General features: G+C 39.5%; 1 protein-coding gene across 10 annotated transcripts in view; it reads left to right on the top strand.

Annotated features, from left to right (window-relative positions):
- Nucleotides 1-20,059, top strand: part of ADAMTS6 (ADAM metallopeptidase with thrombospondin type 1 motif 6) — a 176,860-nt gene that overhangs the window by 70,416 nt on the left and 86,385 nt on the right. For all 10 annotated transcript variants that reach the window (XR_006416234.1, XR_006416233.1, XM_044445771.1 and 7 more), the window contains 2 exons: nucleotides 7,475-7,621; nucleotides 14,069-14,210. Coding sequence is in view for 8 of the 10 variants with exons in the window: in XM_044445771.1 (XP_044301706.1) it covers nucleotides 7,475-7,621; nucleotides 14,069-14,210 (289 nt within the window). In the remaining 2 variants the exon portion in view is untranslated. The remainder of the gene's footprint in view (nucleotides 1-7,474; nucleotides 7,622-14,068; nucleotides 14,211-20,059) is intronic.

Here is a 20,059-nt window from a genome sequence, read left to right as displayed (position 1 = left end):
GCTGGTGTAGGCAGGTTAAATAAAATTCTGCTTTAGAATGTATTCAGAGCCGCCCCGAGGCTTTGTTGTGATGGGGCGGCATAGAAATGTTTTAAATAAATAAATATTTGGTTCATTGCAGTTTAGTGTAAATGTTTGGGGGATGGGCAGGCTGCATATTAGGATAGCAGTGCTTTCACTTTTGGAGTTTGTTCTCCTGCTATATGAGAAAGCAGTTTGGCAAGGCTGTATACTGTCGCCCTGCCTGTTTAACTTATATGCAGAACACATCATGAGAAAGGCGGGGCTAGATGAATCACCAGTTGGAATTAAGATTGCTGAGAAATATCAACAACCTCAGATATGCAGATGATACCACTCTAATGGCAGAAAGTGAAGAGGAACTAAAGAGCCTCTTGATGCAGGTGAAGGCGGAGAGCAGAACAGTTGGCTTGAAACTCAGCATTAAGAAAACTAAGATCATGGCACCCAGTGCTCTCACTTCCTGGCAAATAGATGGGGGAAAAGTGGAGGTAGTGACAGATTTTATTTTCCTGGGCTCCAAGATCACTGCAGACGGGGACTGCAGCCAAGAAATTAAAAGACGCTTGCTCCTGGGGAGGAAAGCTATGACAAATCTAGACAGCATACTAAAAAGCAGAGACATCACCCTGCCAACAAAAGTGCGTATAGTCCAGGCCATGGTTTTCCCAGTTGCAGTGTATGACTGTGAAATCTGGACCATAAGGAAGGCTGAGCACCGAAGAATTGAGGCCTTTGAATTGTGGTGCTGGAGGAAACTCCTGCGAGTCCCTTGGATCGCAAGGGGATCAAACCGGTCAGTCCTTGAGGAGATCAACCCTGACTGCTCTTTAGAAGGCCAGATTCTGAAGATGAAACTCAAGTACTTTGGCCACCTAATGAGAAAGAAGGAGTCCCTGGAGAAGATATCCTAATGCTGGGAACAACAGATGGCAAAAGAAGAAGGGGACGGCAGAGAATGAGGTGGCTAGATGGAGTCACTGAAGCAGTTGGTGTGAGCTTAAGTGGACTCCAGGGAATGGTGGAGGACAGGAAGTCCTGGAGGAATGTTGTCCATGGGGTCATTATGGGTCGGACACGACTTCACGACTAACAACAACAACAACAGTATGTGTATTCCTCTGCTGTAGTCTTTGAATTTTTCTGCAGGCCAAAACAGTCACCTATGCTGTGCAATCACCAAGGATCTAGACTTAGAATGAGTAGTTAGGTGACTCAGTTTGTGATGATTCCAGATTATTCAGCATGGTAAAAAATAAAGACTTTGTGAAGAGCTCCAAAGGGATCTCTCTAAGCTGGGTGAATAGGCATTGAAATGAGAAATGCAATTCAATGTAAGTAAGAGTAAATTGATTGACACTGGATTAAGAAAAACTTTGATTCCTCTTATATGCTAATGGAGTATGAGCTGGTCATTACTGACCAGGAAAGGGATCTTGTGGTCTGCATGGATAGCTTATTGGAAACACTGACTTAGTGTGTAAGAACTGTGAAGAGGCTAATTTCATGTTAGGAACATTATGGAAGGGATCAAAGTAAATCTCCTGAAATTGTAATTCTTAATCTAAATCTATGGTGGGATTATACTTGGAATAGTGTGGACAATTCTGGTGGCCACATCTTAAAAAGGATATTGTAAAGCTGGAAAAGGTACAGAAAAGGGCAACTAAAATGATCAGGAGAAGAGTTTCTTCACTTGAAGTGTAAGTGTATAATTTGTTTCCAGACAATGTGGTGATAGCAATTAACTTAGATGGCTTTAAAGGGAAATTAGACTGTTTCATAAATCACATGACTATCATCAAACTATTATCTTGAGTACCAGAATACAGAGTCCCAGACTTAGAAGCTATAAAATACTAGTCCCTGGGAAACAGCATGCAAGGGGGCTACTGCCTTCATGTTGTTGTTGTTGTTGTTATTATTATTATTATTATTATTATTATTATTATAACATTTCTATGTTCTGTTTGTGAGCTCACAATAGGCATGTCATTTACCACTGTGGCGGATAGGATGCTGAACTAGATAGGCCTTTGGTTTGGTTAAGTAGGGCTGTTCTCTGTTCTCACATATATCATTATTATTGATAAATTCAGAAGATGGTTTTCCTTTGGGCTCTTCTTCACATGTTACTTTTGCCCTGTAAGAGCCACTCAATTTCTACTCTTTCTAATGCTACAAAAATACACAAAAAGCTTCATCTTGATCCTTACACCAGTGTCATGCCTTCTTGGAACTAGACTAACACTGTTCTGTGATTGAGATGTAACACAGGCTCTTCCCAGGTGGCCTGGACTTGTATTATTTATTTATTATTTATTTAGAAAATTTCTATGCCGCCCCATTCACCGAAGCCTCGGGGCGGCTCACAACATAAATCAATTAAAAATACTATGAATTAACAATATAAAATAAGTCGCCCTGGCCAAAGAATAAAATAAATAAATACTATTAACAGTTAAAATGACGTTTGAATAAAAAGGTCTTTGCCTGGCGCCGAAAAACAACGACGGCGCCAGGCGGACCTCTCTGGGGAGCGCATTCCATAGATTGGGCGCCACCGCAGAGAAAGCCCTCCTCCGAGTACTTGCCCTCCCAGTTTCCTTCACGGAGGGTTCCCGGAGGAGGGCCTCTCCCGCTGATCTCAGGGGGCGGGTGGGCGGGCATATATGGATGTAAGCGCTCCTTCAGGTAACCAGGACCCAAGCCATTAAGGGCTTTATAGGTCATCACCAACACCTTGAATTGGGCCCGGACTTCAATGGGAAGCCAGTGAAGCTGACAGAGGACTGGAGTCATGTGAACATAACGCCCAGTCCCCGTCAGCAGCCTGGCGGCTCTATTTTGAACCAATTGAAGTATCCAGACCGTCTTCAAGGGTAGCCCCACGTAGAGCGCATTACAGAAGTCAAGGCGGGAAGTCACCAACGCCTGTGTCACTGTCGCCAGGCAGTCGTACTCCAGGTAGGGGCGCAGCTGATGGATCAGCCGAAGCTGAAAGAAAGCGCTCCTCGCCACTGCTGTCACCTGAGCTTCCAGTGAAAGCTCTGGGTCGAGGAGCACTCCCAAGCTGCGGACCGTGTCCCTAAGAGGGAGTGCAACCCCATTCAGGACTAGGTTCAATTCACCCTCCCCGAAGCCCGATCCGCCAACTAACAGGACCTCCGTCTTGTCTGGATTGAGCTTCAGTTTATTGGCCCTCATCCAGCCCATTACCTCGGCCAGGCACCGGTTCAGCACAGCCACTGCCTCACCTGGATTGGTGGAAAACGAGAGGTAGAGGTGGGTATCATCAGCGTACTGATGATTCCGCAGCCCACACCTCCTGATGACCTCTCCCAGCAGTTTCATGTAGATGTTAAACAGCAAAGGGGACAAAATGGACCCCTGCGGTACTCCATGGCATAGCTGCCATGGTGCAGAGCCATAGTCCCCCAGCACCACCTTCTGGAAATGGTCATTGAGATAGGAGCGGAACCACTGCAAAGCAGTGCCTCCAACCCCCAATCCCGCTAGCCTATCCAGAAGGATACCATGGTCGATGGTATCGAAAGCCGCTGAGAGGTCCAGAAGAACCAACAGGGACGCACTCCCCCTGTCCTTCTCCCTGCACAGGTCATCGTACAGGGCGACCAAGGCAGATTCAGTACCGTACCCAGGTCTGAAGCCGAACTGAAATGGGTCCAGATACCTGAATTACCTGAATGGTATGGGAAAGAGCTGTATGCCAAATACTGTATATGTGACAGGTGGCCTTGGATTTCTCAGGCATAAAGAAATCTGCATAATTAAGGCAATACAAGAGAAGAATTATCCAAAGAACAGCAGCTATACTCCACCAATCCTTTTTCTCAATATTGCTATAACAGGGGCTGCAATCTCTTCAGGAAATCTCTATTGTAAACCAATAGGCATCTTACCTGAGATACCAGAAACTGCCTGGAAGATGTTTGCATCAACCTAGAAATTATTTTATTTTTGTTTTAGGAGGCCGACCCTTACAACATTAAATTGTGTATCAAAGTTCTCTTGGATTAACAATTGATGGGCAGATGTGGAAGAGAAAAATAATCCAAAATACATTCATGCTAACTGGAGAGCTTATATGTCTTTAAGGTTAAATTCCAGTGTGCTAAGACTTGTTAAACATCACATAATGGCTGGGTTTGTATAGTGCCTTAAGCTATGGTAGTTTATAAGCCATGGTGGTCTACTGTGTTTTTTGAATCCAGCACTCCCTAACTTAGCCATGGCTTGTGATAGGCTTTAATAAGCTCACCATGGCTTATTGTGTTGCCAAAATCTGGACCAAAAAATAAAAAAGCTATGATCAAGTGAAAAAAAAAAATGGAGAACCCCTTAGCAAAAGCAGTAGACACACAGGTGTCAAAGCAGCACTTAGGGATAGCTAGGAAAAGCTTCCACACTCTATACTAGCAGCAAGGGAGGGCTTCAAAACCAGTGCAGGCTTGTTCCCTCAAATCACAAGCCGCACAGCCCCATTCTTCTGTTGACCAAATGGTCAGTGTTCTGGTTTGCATATGCCCTTTTAAAAGATTTATTCTTGAGAATAACCTTCCAACAAATCATACCAGATGGCATGCCTGAGCAGTCCTCAGCTGGTCCTCTTATACATTGATCATTAAAGAGTTACACATAACTTAGTTGACACTTTCCAGTAGTTTAGTTTTCCAAGTAAAAAGCTACAGTGGTGTGATCTTTCTTGCTTGCATACCAAAGAAGATGCTCCAAAGGAATGGGTAGGATGGGTTGCTATTACATAGAAGAGAAGGAGAATGGGGTGGGTTGGCATGAATTTCCCTGTGTTTGAGCTGCTGTTACCTGTCAAGTGCCAATTAGCTTTCTCTGGAATGGTGCCTGGTTAATGTCAGCTACATTTCAAGGATGCACCCATGCTGATTTCTAGAAAAGAGGAATTTTCTCTAGCCTAGCTATGTGTCAATGATTGCATGATTTTACCTATGAAAATTACACCTATTGATTTGTACATCACTTCCACTAGAGTTTCCTTCAGGGTTTGCCACTTCCTAAGGTGCTATAGTATAGAGCAAATTTTGCAGTATACTCAAGGCACTATTTTGTATACAGGTAGTCCCCGTACATCTGAGTTACCAGAAACCCATACTTATGAATGAACTGTCATAAAGCCTATTCATTTTTTTAAATACTGCAGAAAACAGTGATCACCATAGAGAGAGAGGAAGTGAAAGGGTAGATAGAGAGGTCTCCAAAGCAGGCCTTCCTGCCCCACCCATCTGGAGAGGTCACTGCAAACTATATTTTCAGTTTGTTTGATTGTTTGTTTTTATAAAACGGTAGAGTGGAAAGCACCCTTTCTAGCAGAATCCTCAGGAAGAGATAGGAGGATAATCGTATTGGCCTGGGCTATACTTATGTTCTCCAAATGTAGATAAGACAGAGGTGCTTTTTAAGAAAGTCATGCCACTGCTACCACTAAATGGCTTGTTGCAGCTCAGTAGAAATCTTGGAGCTCCTGTAGTGTTTCCTGGGATATTGGAGGAGGACTGAGCAGGGGAAAAGGAGGCAGGAGACACCACATGACCCCTACTTTGTCTAATCTTATGTCAGAACAGAGGAATTTTAACCACAATTAAACCCAAGGGGTTTAATCTATTGTGTGATGCCAGCCACACAATAGATTAATAAACTAAATTAAGACATGGAGGCAAACTTAGTTAAGGAAACATAGCCATGGGAGAGAATATAGCAGTGGTGTTTTGCATGCAGAAGTTCCCAGATGTAATCGTTTATGAAGATCTCCTAGCAGGTCTTTGGAGGATCATTGCCTGAGACTTTAGAGAAGCACTGCTGGTCAGAGTAAATAATACTCCAATACATACATCACTTTTATTTTACAGTATTTTTATACTGCGTCATATCTAGGCAAATTCTGGAGCAGGGAATAATAAAAAGATAAAACATAGAGGAATAACACAAATTAAAAACCATGGCTGGTCAGCAAGAAAGGCATCCCAAAGGTGTGAGTGCTTGCCTGACTTCCATATTTCCACAGAAATTGAGTTGCCATCCTGAAGTCTTCTTTCATTGTAGCCTCCACTCATGCTGAAGGTTCATGTGGAACCAGGAGAAGAATGTCTTCTGATGACTTCAGTGACTGACTGGTCATGTTGAGAAGGGCAAAGCCCCTCTATAGGATATCCTGGTCCAAAGTTATTCAGGCAAATATGGCAAAGCATAGTTTAAAAGACAGCCAACCTTCACAGTCTGTTCACAGTGGGAAAGAAGTTAATTGCAAAGATGAGTGGAATGGAATATAGAAATAGGCATTCAGTTTTAAACTGTTGCTTACCTGTTGTACAATTGGCAGTTAAAGCCGCAGTTTGAATTTTAAATGGTGATTAGTGCAGGCCATGGTTTGATCTGATATCTGAATTGAGCCACTGAGTTTGAACATTAAATCTTTATGGCAGCAGAGTAGATATATCTAGCAAAAATCTTTGGAACCTCTTAATTAATCATTGCATTCAAGTAATAGAGAGGATAGGTTAGAGGCAAATGGTTAGAAGATTAAAGTCTTATATCTGCTGAATGTGTTACTTGCAAAAAGTCTGATTTTTTTTTAAACTAAAGCTGAATGTGGGGAATCCATTCTGGATCAGGAGTATAACATTCAGAGAGGGGAGGCTTAACCTGCCCCTACCCTGCCACAGTCTTGCAGAGCAAGGGGAGGAAAAATCTTTGCACTGCAAATAGCAATAGGGGAGATTACTGTTATTGGCATTATTGTTTTTTTGTAGTGCAGACATGACTTTTTTTTTACAGCATCACAGCAGGAGAGGGAAATGTAGTTGTGTTTCAGATGAGGTTCCTTCATTCTTGATTTTATTTTTTTTTCCTAAACTTATTTTGCTGCAAGCTGTGCATTTAATGTCATTTTGAAAGGTATTTGTAATACATTGTTCTGTACTATCTTGTCAGTTTATAGTATATAATATTATCTGGCTTCTTAATATTTTCCTTTTTACTAACCACAGTATCTTACTTAACTTCCTTGAATCTTCCTTGAACGTTGCCACATCGTGAAAGTTACTAAGGCTGCAGTCTGTGTGATACTAACGTAGAAGTAAACCCCATTAAACACACAAAGGAATTTAAAATGTAGCAAAATTCTTAGAATGAACTAAAGTTATATCTTTAGAAGACCTTTCATAAAAGAAAGGCATGAATAATAAAAATGTACTATTCTTGTGTAAGTTCTGTAGCCTAAATGGCTATGCTAAAAGCCTTTAGATTTAAATGTATGACATAACTATATATCCTTTTGTTTAGTTCTCATTCACTTAATATATTTTTTCAATATCAACTGCATATGAAAATCTTACAATATTATAATAATTGTCTATTTCATATAAAATAATGGATTCTCCCCCCCCCCTCTTTTGGACAGTTTTGGTATGAACCATGATGGAATTGGAAATTCTTGTGGGACCAAAGGTCATGAAGCAGCAAAACTTATGGCAGCGCACATTACAGCAAACACCAACCCCTTCTCATGGTCATCCTGCAGCAGGGATTATATCACCAGCTTTTTAGAGTAAGTAGTCTCTGAAGAAAGTTGATGGATTCTTGGGGAAAAAACCACTCCATCATGCATACCCTGCTGGGGTGAATATATAATAATAAAATGTTTCTTCCATGAGCCCTAATCCAGAAATGTTTGCACATTATCAAATGGGTTGTGTGTACACTGCTGTATATAAGGATCCCCTTCACCAAAGGAATGGTCAGTGCTACCACATTTGACAGTGCTGACAGAGCAGAAATAGGAGTAAAGGGTGAAGAAGAGATGCCATCCTACAGTGGTCAACAGTTTAGCCCTGACAGTGCATCCATCTTAGTGCAGGGACCTCAGGAACCCCTTCTCCAGGTAATTGTTGTACTTTTTCCTTCTTCAGCCTTCTTTTACATGTCTAGACTTCATATAGGATAGTGTTTGGTTTCTGTCTGTGTGTTGATGGGCTGGTGTAGATAATTGGTCCAGTTTATATGTTACTAAAAGTAATCCAGCATGGTTTCTACTGTGCATGATTTCTTGCATGGATGTGCCTGAAAGATAATCAGGAACATCACGGTAACTCTGACTTTGACAACCACATTCAGGAGCCTGAGTTCATTTAGCTGTGGCTGTCAAGCAGTCTCTGCTACACAAACCTGAGGCACTGCAGAGAAGATGAGGAAGCTGTTCAGGCACCATATTCTCCTGCTCTAGAGGGGACTGCTTGCTGGAGCAGGTGAGATCCCCTGATCCACCTTCTGGCAAAGCAGGTAACAGGGATCAGCTGGACAGCCCTGCAGAAACGAGCTGCATCCCTCTCCAAGGGAGGTTCTGTACATGGACAGCAGAGACAAGCAGCTGCACATGACAGTGATTGGGGACTGTGCAACACAGCAGAATCTCTTCTGCTTCCCCTCTCACTTACCAAAACAAAACTCTTTGCCCTGCTCCTCTTGAGCCAGCAGCAGTGGCAAGAATCTGCAGCAGTGTGGAAAGGAGCAGTGCCACTCAGTTGATTCCCCTGCTGCCCCTTTCACATACCAGAGGGAAGCACCTTGCATGTATAAATAAACCAGCAGCAGGAGCAAGCATCCACTGGGCAGCAGTGTGGAAAGGAGAAGCACTGTACAATTAATTCTCCCTCTGTCCCTTCTGCATGCACCAGCTGCATTCACCAGTCCCTCACATATGTGAACAAGCAGCAGTGGGGTCAAGAAGCGGCTGAATGACGGTGGCCAGCTGAGGTTGAACACTGTAGTGAATTCCCTTGTATCATCCCTCTCACATGAGCAGCAGAGTGAGAAGCTGCTGAATGGCAACTGGTGTTCAATTGTAGGCTGTATAACGCAGCGGATTCCTTCACTGCCCTCTTTTCTTATTCTGGCTTGCCAGAGAGGTTGTTCCTCTTTGGCAAGGCAGAGCAAGAAAGGGATGGCCCAGTGCCATCTCCCCCTCTCCACCACTGCTGAGCTGAAATATTAATTTATATTGTTTTGAATATTTGGATTAAAAATAAGTTGCATCACAACAAGAATGTTAATAATTGGAAATAAACACAAAGCTTATTATATCTTAGCAAGTTGTCATCATACAAGGTTACAACTCTAACAAACCCTCAAACAAGTTGAATTGTTCCCTGTCCATCCTTTGTATTTTATCTTGCACATCTGTAAAGCATTGGCAAGAAATTCAGATGTTCTAAAAGATACATATTTGTCAGCATTAGAGAATAAGAAACAAACCTTTACAAAAGATGTCCTTTTGGTAATTTTAAGAATGGATGAATACAGTTTTTTCTGAGATCTTTATGGATAAGAACAATCTAGAAGTTCATGAACGTGTAAAAGAAGGCATCTGAACCCAAGTTTTTTAAACTGCCTCTTTGGCAGGAATTAGGGCAACTGCATGAGCATTTTCATGTACAGACACTGATAAGCACAAATGGCATTTTCACACAAATTCAGCAATGGCCTTATACATTCTCAAGGTATTATACATTGCATTGCATTGTATTGGCCTAGACTGGATTAGTGTTGGGTTTATTTCTAAAATGTTTTTAGTTTTGTATGTCAGAAATACAGACATTTATACAAAGTTAGTCTGAGTTCAGCTATGAAAGTACTCAACAGAATAATATGATCCTGACTGGTAAATGCAGTTTCTCAATTCCCCCTCCCACCGGCGCGCGCACACACAGTTCCCACCAAAAATAATCTTGTCTGAAAGAATTGTGGTAGCAGTGTTACATAGTTTGAAGAGCTAATTTTAATGAATAGTTTCAGTTTATGATAGATTCTTTTTGCATGTAAATTATGGTTAGGAAAATATACATATTTCTAGTCATAATGATGTGAAGAGGATCATTTGGGCCTCGGCAGTCATCTAGAGTATTCCATAGTAAACACAGTATGTGTTTTTGAGTTAGATGTTCCAGTATAGGTCCCTGGATAAAGTGTTGCTTCCTAAAGGTTTTTTCTCAGGGAGTAGGAAAATAGCTTATACCTCTGTATTACTCATGGGAAAATAAGACGAACTATTGGATTTTTACAGTATATTGAGTATGATGGACTATAAGTGTCATACTAATGATTTTCTGGCAAGGTTGAAAGTGTAAGTGAAGATAATATATAGGATTGGAGATTTTCTGCTTTCTGAAAGATCAGCCTTTCATGGGAGAATAGGCACAAGGATAAAGCATGACTTCTAGAAATCCTGGGCAGTTCTTATCTAATGAGGTATTTATACCCCTACTGATTCTTTTGCCGCTTGCCAGATTTCTTCTGTAAGCAGTGAGTCTTGCCAGTTCTGCTGTGCAAGCAGAACCCACTGCCCACACAATAAAGATTTAGTTCTTTTTTTAGAGGAAGCCCACAAATGAACAGAAACACACATTTCTGGATTGGGACAGGTTGGCAAAGCTCCTTATGCAAGTTCCACTGAACTGCCCCATTCCAGAAATTACCATTGCTGCTCATATCCAGTTGTCCCCAGGAACAGTAGATATCTGTTATGCAAATTGTTGGCAGCACTTGCTGAACAGAATTGTCAAAGATGCAGAAGAATCAGTGGGGACTTGAGCACCTCATTGGAAACTACTCCTTGTTTCATGGTAGCATTTGTGTTTGGGGAAATACTGCAATTGTGCAACATTCAAATCACAATATGTGATATGTGAGTGTCAAAAGCACTTACTGGATATTGTTGCATCACTGATGACAAGCACTGATGACATGCCCATGACGTGCTAACAGTGCTCAGTTAGTAAAGTGGCATTGTAAGAGAACTAAATTTAATTACTTCAAAGGAAAGTGTACATTTTGTCAGTACAATTCATATGTACCTTGAAGAAACTAATGCTGACTGCTTTGAATTTGCTGTTTGCTTGCCATCATTGAAACAATAGGAAATATCTATCTGAGGCCTTTGACACATATGCAACATGTATTGTAGCAGAATACTATGTAAATGTAACCTTGACCATTGTCAGCATTCTTCTGATGTTGCTGTTTTCAGAATTTGCAGTATTTGTGTTGCAATGTTTATAGGATTCCATGAATGATTTCCTTTACTACATATATTATTCCAGTATTCTTGATTGTCTCCTTGGGAATAATTTCTTTTTAAAAATTCTATTGGCCATGAGAAGGGAGTTAATGCTACATAATGAATACACTTGTGCAACAGCCACAATCCCATCGCCTTCTACATGGAGAGCTGGCTTTTCAGAGAAACCAGGATGAAGTAAAAAAAAAAAAAGTTTTTATGTCAGAATTGGATGTATATAGGCCAAACTACACACAATATTAAACATGTCATGTGGCCCTACATTCTTTTGGAAATAAAATAAAATAAAATAAAATTGTCCCTCTAGCTGAACAGGCTTGGGACAGGAGCAACCAGAAAGAGCTTTTTAACTCTTTATCATTCCACAATTTTGGCAGAAATCTTCCTCTCCAGAACTAATATTTGCACTGGGCATGAAGCTACTTTGGCACCAGTAGCCTTGGAAAGCTTGTAAATGGCAAATATAAACAATTATGCAAAAATGTATAATTATTTAGTTTCCTGAGACATATGTCATGAGTCAAACTCCCCAACCTCCCTTAGGTGATGTACTGCCTTGACACAAGCTGTGTATATGTAGGTCACAGACTGGCAAGCACTTCCTCTGAGAATGCTGCGTTTCTTTATTGAAATGAATGGGAACAGCAAATGCATGATAATTCAATACATTCCATGATGCAAATGTGACATTTTGGACCAGGCATTTGTTCTTATGTCACATTATTGTCGTGATCTTAGACTAGAGTACTTGCATGCACTAGTTTAGATCAATATTTCACAGTGGTGCAGGTAGCTGATTCTGAAGTATTGGGATTTTTGTTTTTCAGAAGGAGTTTAGAACATTTTAGAAGCTTTGCATAATTATTTAGGAAAAGCAAATGAACTGGGCTTAGGAGGTACTAACCACATCCCTCATTTTTAAAAATCTCAATTTGAAATACTTGTTGCCTAAAATAATAGTTATAGATAATTTACTTGTAAAATTACTAGCTTCTGGCAAAGTATATGGAAAAGATGTTTTCAGTATGGGATTATACATATTGCAAAATAGGTATCTTGGCCAAAAATAATATTTTATTTTATTTTATTATTTTATGTAGTATTGAAATCTCATGCACGTCTGTTCTGAAGTCAGTCCTAGTTTTACCAATGGGACTGACTCTAAGTTACATGTGGATTGGATTTCAGCCTAAAAATATTCCTGTGAATGAATATAAATACTAATTTGACTATATAAAATGAAAATGAAAATATTTACATCTATGCATGTTCATGCAAAAAGTCCTGTTGTGTTCAGTAGGGCTTATTCCCTTGTAAGTGTATTAAGATTGAAGGATTGGTATAGTATGAAGCATATTGTAAAAGAATCTGATTTCCCTTTTTGAAGTACATTTGAGCAAGAGCAAAGATCTGCAGCTCCAGTTAATCCTCAACTTCATTCAGTTTTTGTTTCCTTGTTAGCAATCTAAGCTAACATCTATTTTCTTCCTGAATATTTTAAGAGCTAGCCTTGAATACACTTAATCACAGTCAAACCCTCAGTGGAGAAGAAGCTCTGGGACTTAATCCAGTTTCTATTCAGGTTCTGAAAGCAGAAGTACTGCATAAAGTTTGGCACAAAATTTCAAATGTAAACCTGGGAGAATGGTGTTCTAATGCAAGTTTGGCCATAGAGTCAATGAAGACCTTGAACAAGCTGTTCCCATTCAGCTTCATCTACAAAATGAAAAATGTAGTGAACTACCACATTTTAAGGCTGAACAGATAAAAACATAAATTATAAAATAGTATATCAAGAGAACTTTATTTTTTTGCTTTGTTTGTAGAATAATACGTTATTTTATATTCTTTCAGTATATAATATATTCTTTATATTAGTTATTCAGCATATGTAGTAATTTATGGGTAGGATTCAGAAGAGTCCATCAACAAACAGGAGTCTTATTTGTGGACGAGATGTGTGCAAATATTATTATTATTATTATTACATTTCTATGCCGCCCCTTGCCGAAACCTCGGGGTGGCTTACAACACAATAAAATACATTGAAACACAATAGAACATAATAAATTACCATTAAATACAAAAATACAAAAAATACACTGAGTTACAAATATAAAATTAAAATTATCAGTATAAAGTAAGTCAATAAAAATACAGGAGGAGAAAGAGAAGGAAGAAGAAGTTGCCCTGGCCAGATCATATGTTTTAACAATTAAAATGATGTTTAAATAAGAAGGTCTTTACCTGGCGCCGAAAAACCAGTAACGACGGTGCCAGGTGGACCTCTTTGGGGAGTGAATTCCATAGGTTGGGCGCCACCGCAGAGAAAGCCCTCCTCCGAGTACTTACTCTCCTAATTTCTTTCATGGAGGGTTCCCGGAGAAGGGACTCTCCCGCAGATCTCAAAGGGCGGTCGGGCATATACAAGGGAAGGAGCCATTTCCACAAATTTACCTTCTCTCTGCAGTCACACACTATAGCAAAATAGTGTGCTATTGAGGGGCACATCAATATCTGGAGCAGATTTTGGGAGGAATAAGGGGCTGCAGAGGTATGTTGGTGAAAATTGTCCTGTCCCCCCCACCACATAATTTTCAGAATGACCCAGTCTTCTCACAGATTTCTGAATTCACTCATTTTCAATTAAAATAAATAGCAGGGTTAGAAAAATAATGAAAAGTAGTGTGTGTTCACAGAATTAAGCACATTTTCCTTTCTCAATGGTGGCCAATTGACATGTTTGTAATCTTTTAATTTCTTCATAATTCCTTATTTTATCTGTAAGTTTACCACTTCAGCATATGTTTAATTGTAACACTGTTTCACACACCATTTAGCTACATAATGTACCTTATGCATTTATGCATTTTTGGCATTTCTAATAATAATCCTAATTTCTTTGCTCATATATATTGACAGTTCAGGCCGTGGTACTTGTCTTGATAATGAGCCTCCAAAGCGTGACTTCCTTTATCCTGCAGTGGCCCCAGGTCAGGTGTATGATGCTGATGAACAGTGTCGCTTCCAGTATGGAGCAACATCACACCAGTGTAAATATGGGGTAAGAAGTTACGTTAAGTGTCCTGCCTAAGCATTTCCATATATTCATGACATCAGTGTTTGATGAGATGCAATAAACAGTAATACAGTTTTCAATAAGGTGTTTATGCTGCATCTTTTGTTTGAGTCATTTGTATATTTTATGTTCCCAAATGTTTGATTCAGAATGGACTGAGCAATTTCCCACAAAAGCAAGTGGATGATCTGAAAACTTTAGCTACATCTGTACACTCATTGCTGAGTTGGTTGGTTATAGAACTGCTGCTAATGTCTGATAGAGCAGCGTTGTATGATACAGAGGTTTCAGTTGGAAACCTTATGATACATTTTTTAGCATATATCAAACTCAATTTTTCAGTCCTCTATGATGAGCATTAAATATTCAACTCTATTTCTTTTTTCCTGTTATTAAGAAAAAGTAATGAAAATAACAATGGTGATGTGACTGCTGCTATTAATAATAATACTGAGTCACACAGATGAAAAATTAAAGGGTTCTATTGCAAAAATGAAACAAAACCCTACCCTCCTCCAATTTAATAACAATATTATTTAATAATTAAAATAAGCCCTTCAAAATAGTTTAAAATAATATGACATATAGTTCTAAATACTCATACAGTATATTTCTGGGTCAAAGCATCAGTTACATTGATTCTTCAATATCTATCAGTCATCAGTTCTGTTTAAATATGGAAATGGTATTAACATTATATTTTATTGATTTTTGTTGCCAAGTTATATATTATTTTATATACTTTTAAAATAAACGTTTTTTAAAAAAATATAATGCTTAGGCAAGTCAAAAAACTATAAACCAATATATCTAATCACTTGCCCTAATCACTTCTGTTAGAGCTATAGTACAAAGGGAAATCATTTTTAATATCCCCAGGGTGATATGTATAATATTATTCTTGGGATGATTCTTGGCAGCTCATATACTGATGGATTTAAAAGTTGTGTGAGGTTGGCTGGCAAACTGGTTAGGTCTCTGATTTTTTATTTCTTAGCATAGGCTTTTATTGTTTCTATTTAAACTCCTCCTCCCCCCACTCTTTAGCTTTCCTTCTCTTTATGTCCAAGCTAAATGCTTTGATATTTTTCTTTCCTTTTTTCTCTCAAGAAAGTCATCCTATTTTTAGAATGCCTTCAGTATCAGAAGGTTGGAAGACATTTGATTTTATTATGAGAAGTATCAACATAAAGTATATTATGTTTTAATTCACAGTGGAGAGTTAGTATGTGTAGGTTGCCATTGAGCAAGCAATTGATGCTTCTTATTTTCAAGCTGTATATTCGATGTTGTATTGATGACATGTTGTAGCTGTACTCAGTGGCTGAACTTCAAAGAACTGAGGGCAAAGGAATGTGTGTGGGAAGTTCTTTGCCATTCTGCCTACTCTTGTGATCTTTTGGAGTTGACATTTTATGGCAGTATTATATAATGATCTGATTCTCATGATACCTATGGTGGAATATCAGCCTTGTTTGTTTCAGAATGATTTGTCATATTTATTATTTATTGAATTCCTATAGGCCCAATAGCCAAAGCTCCCCAGACAATTTTAATAGTTCACAAAAACAATGCAATAAAATACCATAAAACCTTATCAAAATACAAATATTTTTAAACCAAAAATTAAAAACTGCTAAAAGAACATACAGTGAAAAGTAGCTCTGTAAAAACACCTGGTATGGGTAATCCCCTCAAGCCCTTGGATCCTATATCTTTGAAAACCTTAAGAATAAAGAGCCATCTTAACCTGGTGCCAAAAAGATGGCATGGTTGGCACTGGGTGGCCCTCAGTGGGAAGGTCACACCACTCAGAAAACCCTCTTGTTCTCAGACCTGATATGATAGATTGTGCAGGTGGTTAACAACACACAAACCATCCTGAAGAATCATGACTTGTTCTTGGATGGTTCAAGGTGGCTTGTGGCTTCTATATAACTTGTTTGAAAGAACTATAAAGATGCCTGGCAAGAGCAGCAACTCCTCCCCTGTCCCAACTTCTCCTCTGCCTACCTTCTTCCTCCAGCTCAGCACTTGATTTTTAGCAAACATAATAATTTAATGTTATCAATAATTATAATCATGTTGCTAAATGTAATCTTTTTCTAATGCTTACTGCGTTGTTCAAATTGCCCAAAAGAAAACATAATTACCCTTATTTCAGTGGGTTGATGCTCAAAGAGTGCAGTGTAAATAAGTTTTTTCCAGGCTAAATCTATGCCATTCTATTAAATGAAAGTGTGGTATCCTACAGCTTCTGCTGCTGTAACATAGCTTTTTTTTTTTTGGTTAACAGTGTCAAACCTTTAAAAAGCAGATAGTCCAGCTTATAAATGCATTCGGCATCTAATTACTTCATTGTTCATGTTCAGGAATTGCAAATTTGGTGAGTCTGAATGGAAATAGGAACTGAACAAATTTATTACATGTCCCTGCTACCAAGAAGTCCCTGTCACCTCTCTTCAGCAGGTGGGCACCTAGAATCAAGACTTTGATTACAAGCTTAAAAACTAGCCATGTTTATATCAAAGTAAGACAATAATCGCATCACTTCTGCTTTGCTGGATGGAAAAGCGGTTAATTGGTTCTTAGGTAATTTCTCACCTTTGTTCCTTCTCTTATATAGATGAGCCTACAGGTGGCATTAATGCTTAAAACTGATTTTAAAATTGCATTGGTTATGGCAGTGGCACAATAGCCCCTCAGAATTACCAATTGGCTTTGGGGCTGCAGCTAAGGGAAGCCTGTGGGGCAATGGAATGGTCATCCTAGGAGAATCTGGAATTGTTTTGCCTGTGTTGTAAGGTCTTTGCATGAGAGAAACAAAAGTATGAGTATGTGAATGAATCTGTTTGGCATATACACTTCTATGGAATGGAACACTGCTTATTATAAACTGATAAACTGAAGTGGTATAGCCCATTTCCAATAAATGAAGTTGACATGTCCCGTTGCCCTTATGTAAGAACATACGACCATAAGAAAAACCATGCTAGGTCACACCACATTTCCATCCAGTCTGATATTCTGTTCACACTGTGGTGGACCAGCTGCTTACCAGATCCCTCAAGCAGCATATGCATACAACAGCCCCCTCCTGGCCAAATTCCTTTGCAACTAGTGTACATAATCATACTATCTCTGATACCAGAAGTAACATATAGTCATCAAGACTGGTATCCATTGATAGCCTCCTCCATGAATTTGCCCAAACCTTTTCAAATTGTTAGCTATCACTTCTTGCAGTAGTGAATCCCATAATTTAACTGTGCACTGTGTAAATACGTCATTCCTTTTATATACCCTGAATAGATAAAAGGAAGTCAGCTCTTCCGCACCTTATATAATCTCAAACACCTATATTATGTCTTCTCTTATGCACCTTTTAAAAATCTAAGCAATCTCAGCATTTGTAACTATTTCTCATAGGGAAGTTGTTCCATTTCCTTGGTTATTAATTGCCCTTCTCTGTACTTTTTTCAGCTCAATAATGTTCTTTTTTAAGTGCAGTGACTAGAACCACACAATATTCTCAGTGCAGTCTCACCAAATGTTTGTAAAAGGAGAGTATAATTTCGGCAGTTTTATTTTCATATCCTTTTCTAATTATGCTTAACCCAAACCGTAACTGTCCACCACAACTTCAAGTTCCTTTACTTGATCAGTCATCATTAACTTAAATCCCATCAAGTTTTACTTGAAGCTGGGATTTTTTGCCCCAATATGCCTAACTTTATTCTTGCTTGCACTGAACTTCATTTGCCATTTAGATGCCTGTTCTCTCAGAAGCCTGTTTGGTTTTAACCACTCTAAATAGTTTGATGTCATCAACAAACTTGTCCAATTTCACTGCTCATTCCAAATTCCATATCATTTATGAATAGGCTAAAAGCATTGGCTCTAATACAGAATCCCAGTGTTTATATCCCTCAGGTTGGAGAAATTACCATGTATTTTCACTCTCTGCTTTCTGTTTTTTAAATTAGCTACTGATCCATAAGAGATCCTCCTCTCTTATTTTATGACTGCTAAGTTTGCAGAAGAGGAGCTTTGGTAAGGAACTTTATCCAAAGTCATTTGGATGTCCAAGGTCTACTAGATTGCCCCTGTCTGCATGTTTATCTCAAGGAACTCTAATAGGCTAGTGAGACAGGACTTACCTTTGCAGAAGTCACATTGTTTCTTTTGCAACAGGGCTTGTCTCTTATTTATTCTATGTTTAATAACGCTTTCAACCAATCTGTCCATAACAGATGTTCAGCTAACAATCCTATAAATATCCTGGAACCCTGGATTCTTTTTAAAAATTAGTGTTATATTGGCCATTCTCCTATCCTGTGGTGCAGAAGCTGATCTTAGGGACATGCTATATGTTTGTAAGAAGGTCAGCAATTTCATATTTGAGCTCTTTAAGAACTTCAGAACGGATGCCAACTGGGCTTGTTGATCTGTTAACTTGCTTCTTTGTGGTCTCTGTGCAGCACTCATATGGGCCCTGTGCCTGAATGGAGCCTGTTACTGTGAAGATTTACTAGCTAAAAGCTAGTTGGCAGGAACCCCTTTGCCATCCCAATATCCATTATAAAAGGGAGGAGTTCTCACCCATTCACTGAGTTCTTCTTTGACTTCCTTCAGTGCCTCGGGAACTTCTTTCTCTTTTTGTGAGGTCTTAAGCATTTTTGTCTCATTTTTCTCTTCAGAAAGATCTTACTGATTCTTTCCATATTACCCATCTTTTTCCCTTTTTGCTACTTTGGTTTCTTCTCAAATTGCTTAAAAAAATTATTTTTACAAACCTTCCAACTTAAAATGAAGAGAAGAAAGAAATCCTCGTAGTTTTTCCTGAACCTATTCCCAACTTTTCTCTTCTCCGCTCCTATTTTTCTTCAAATTTCCTTTCTTGACTCCTTTCTGATGAGATTGAAGGTTCATTTCTATAAACAAGTAAGAATATGGCTCATTCTTTATGCCTGCTTTGTTTTGGTGAAGGCCATGGACATCTATGGGGGCATGTGAGCTTTTCCTCCAACCACCAACATTCCAAAGACCACTGACTTTGCCTGATATATTTATTTAATTATTCACATATTTATATGCCACCTATAACTGCCAGAATGGTCTTCCTGGGCAGCTTACAATTATCCAGGTCCCACAATCATCTTCAGAGACCCCCAGAGCCTCCTGCTTCTTCTGTTGTTCCACTGCGTCAATCCAGTTTTCCTGCTTCCATGCTCTCCAGTCCTATTTTGCCATTGGATGTTGAGGATACAAATCCAACATGGAAACAACATCCTTCATTGTGCCAGTGTTCTCTCCAGACACAGCTGTGGACACCACAGATCCTGTTTCACGATCAGTGGACACGGGCCATTTTCCAAAAACATGCAAAGTGTAGCCTAGCCCTTGGATTCAGTGCACAGCTGCAACCAAAGAGAGTGTCTCTTTCAATCTTCAACATCATCCAGACAGAGGAATTGATGCCAGTCACCATCCCCTTCCCCCCAACTCTGATCCAGAAGTCCAACAGTCCTGGAAAGAACCAATGTCCCAAAGACTAGAGAGCATGTAGTGTAGGAGAACAACACAAACTTTTTATTTCAACGCCCTAAGCTGAATTCCACACCAGAGTAGAATTGGCACATACTAGAATTGGCACTACTTGGCACAAGTGTGTTGGGAGCACTCCATGCCCTTTGACAAGGAGAGTTGCCACCTGAACACTTCGGGGGAAGTGCATTTCAGTCTTGAGACTCAAGGTGGCCAACTATCAGGCCACCATGGTGAGGTACCAGTCTTGACTTTGGGAGAAGCTAAGAACTATCTGTGACCACCTC

Source organism: Varanus komodoensis, unplaced genomic scaffold, assembly GCF_004798865.1.
Source record: "Varanus komodoensis strain SLA01 unplaced genomic scaffold, ASM479886v1 scaffold5, whole genome shotgun sequence".
Taxonomy (NCBI): Eukaryota; Metazoa; Chordata; class Lepidosauria; order Squamata; family Varanidae; genus Varanus; species Varanus komodoensis.
Note: the sequence above shows the minus strand (reverse complement) of the source record. Positions and strands in the feature narration are given on the sequence as shown.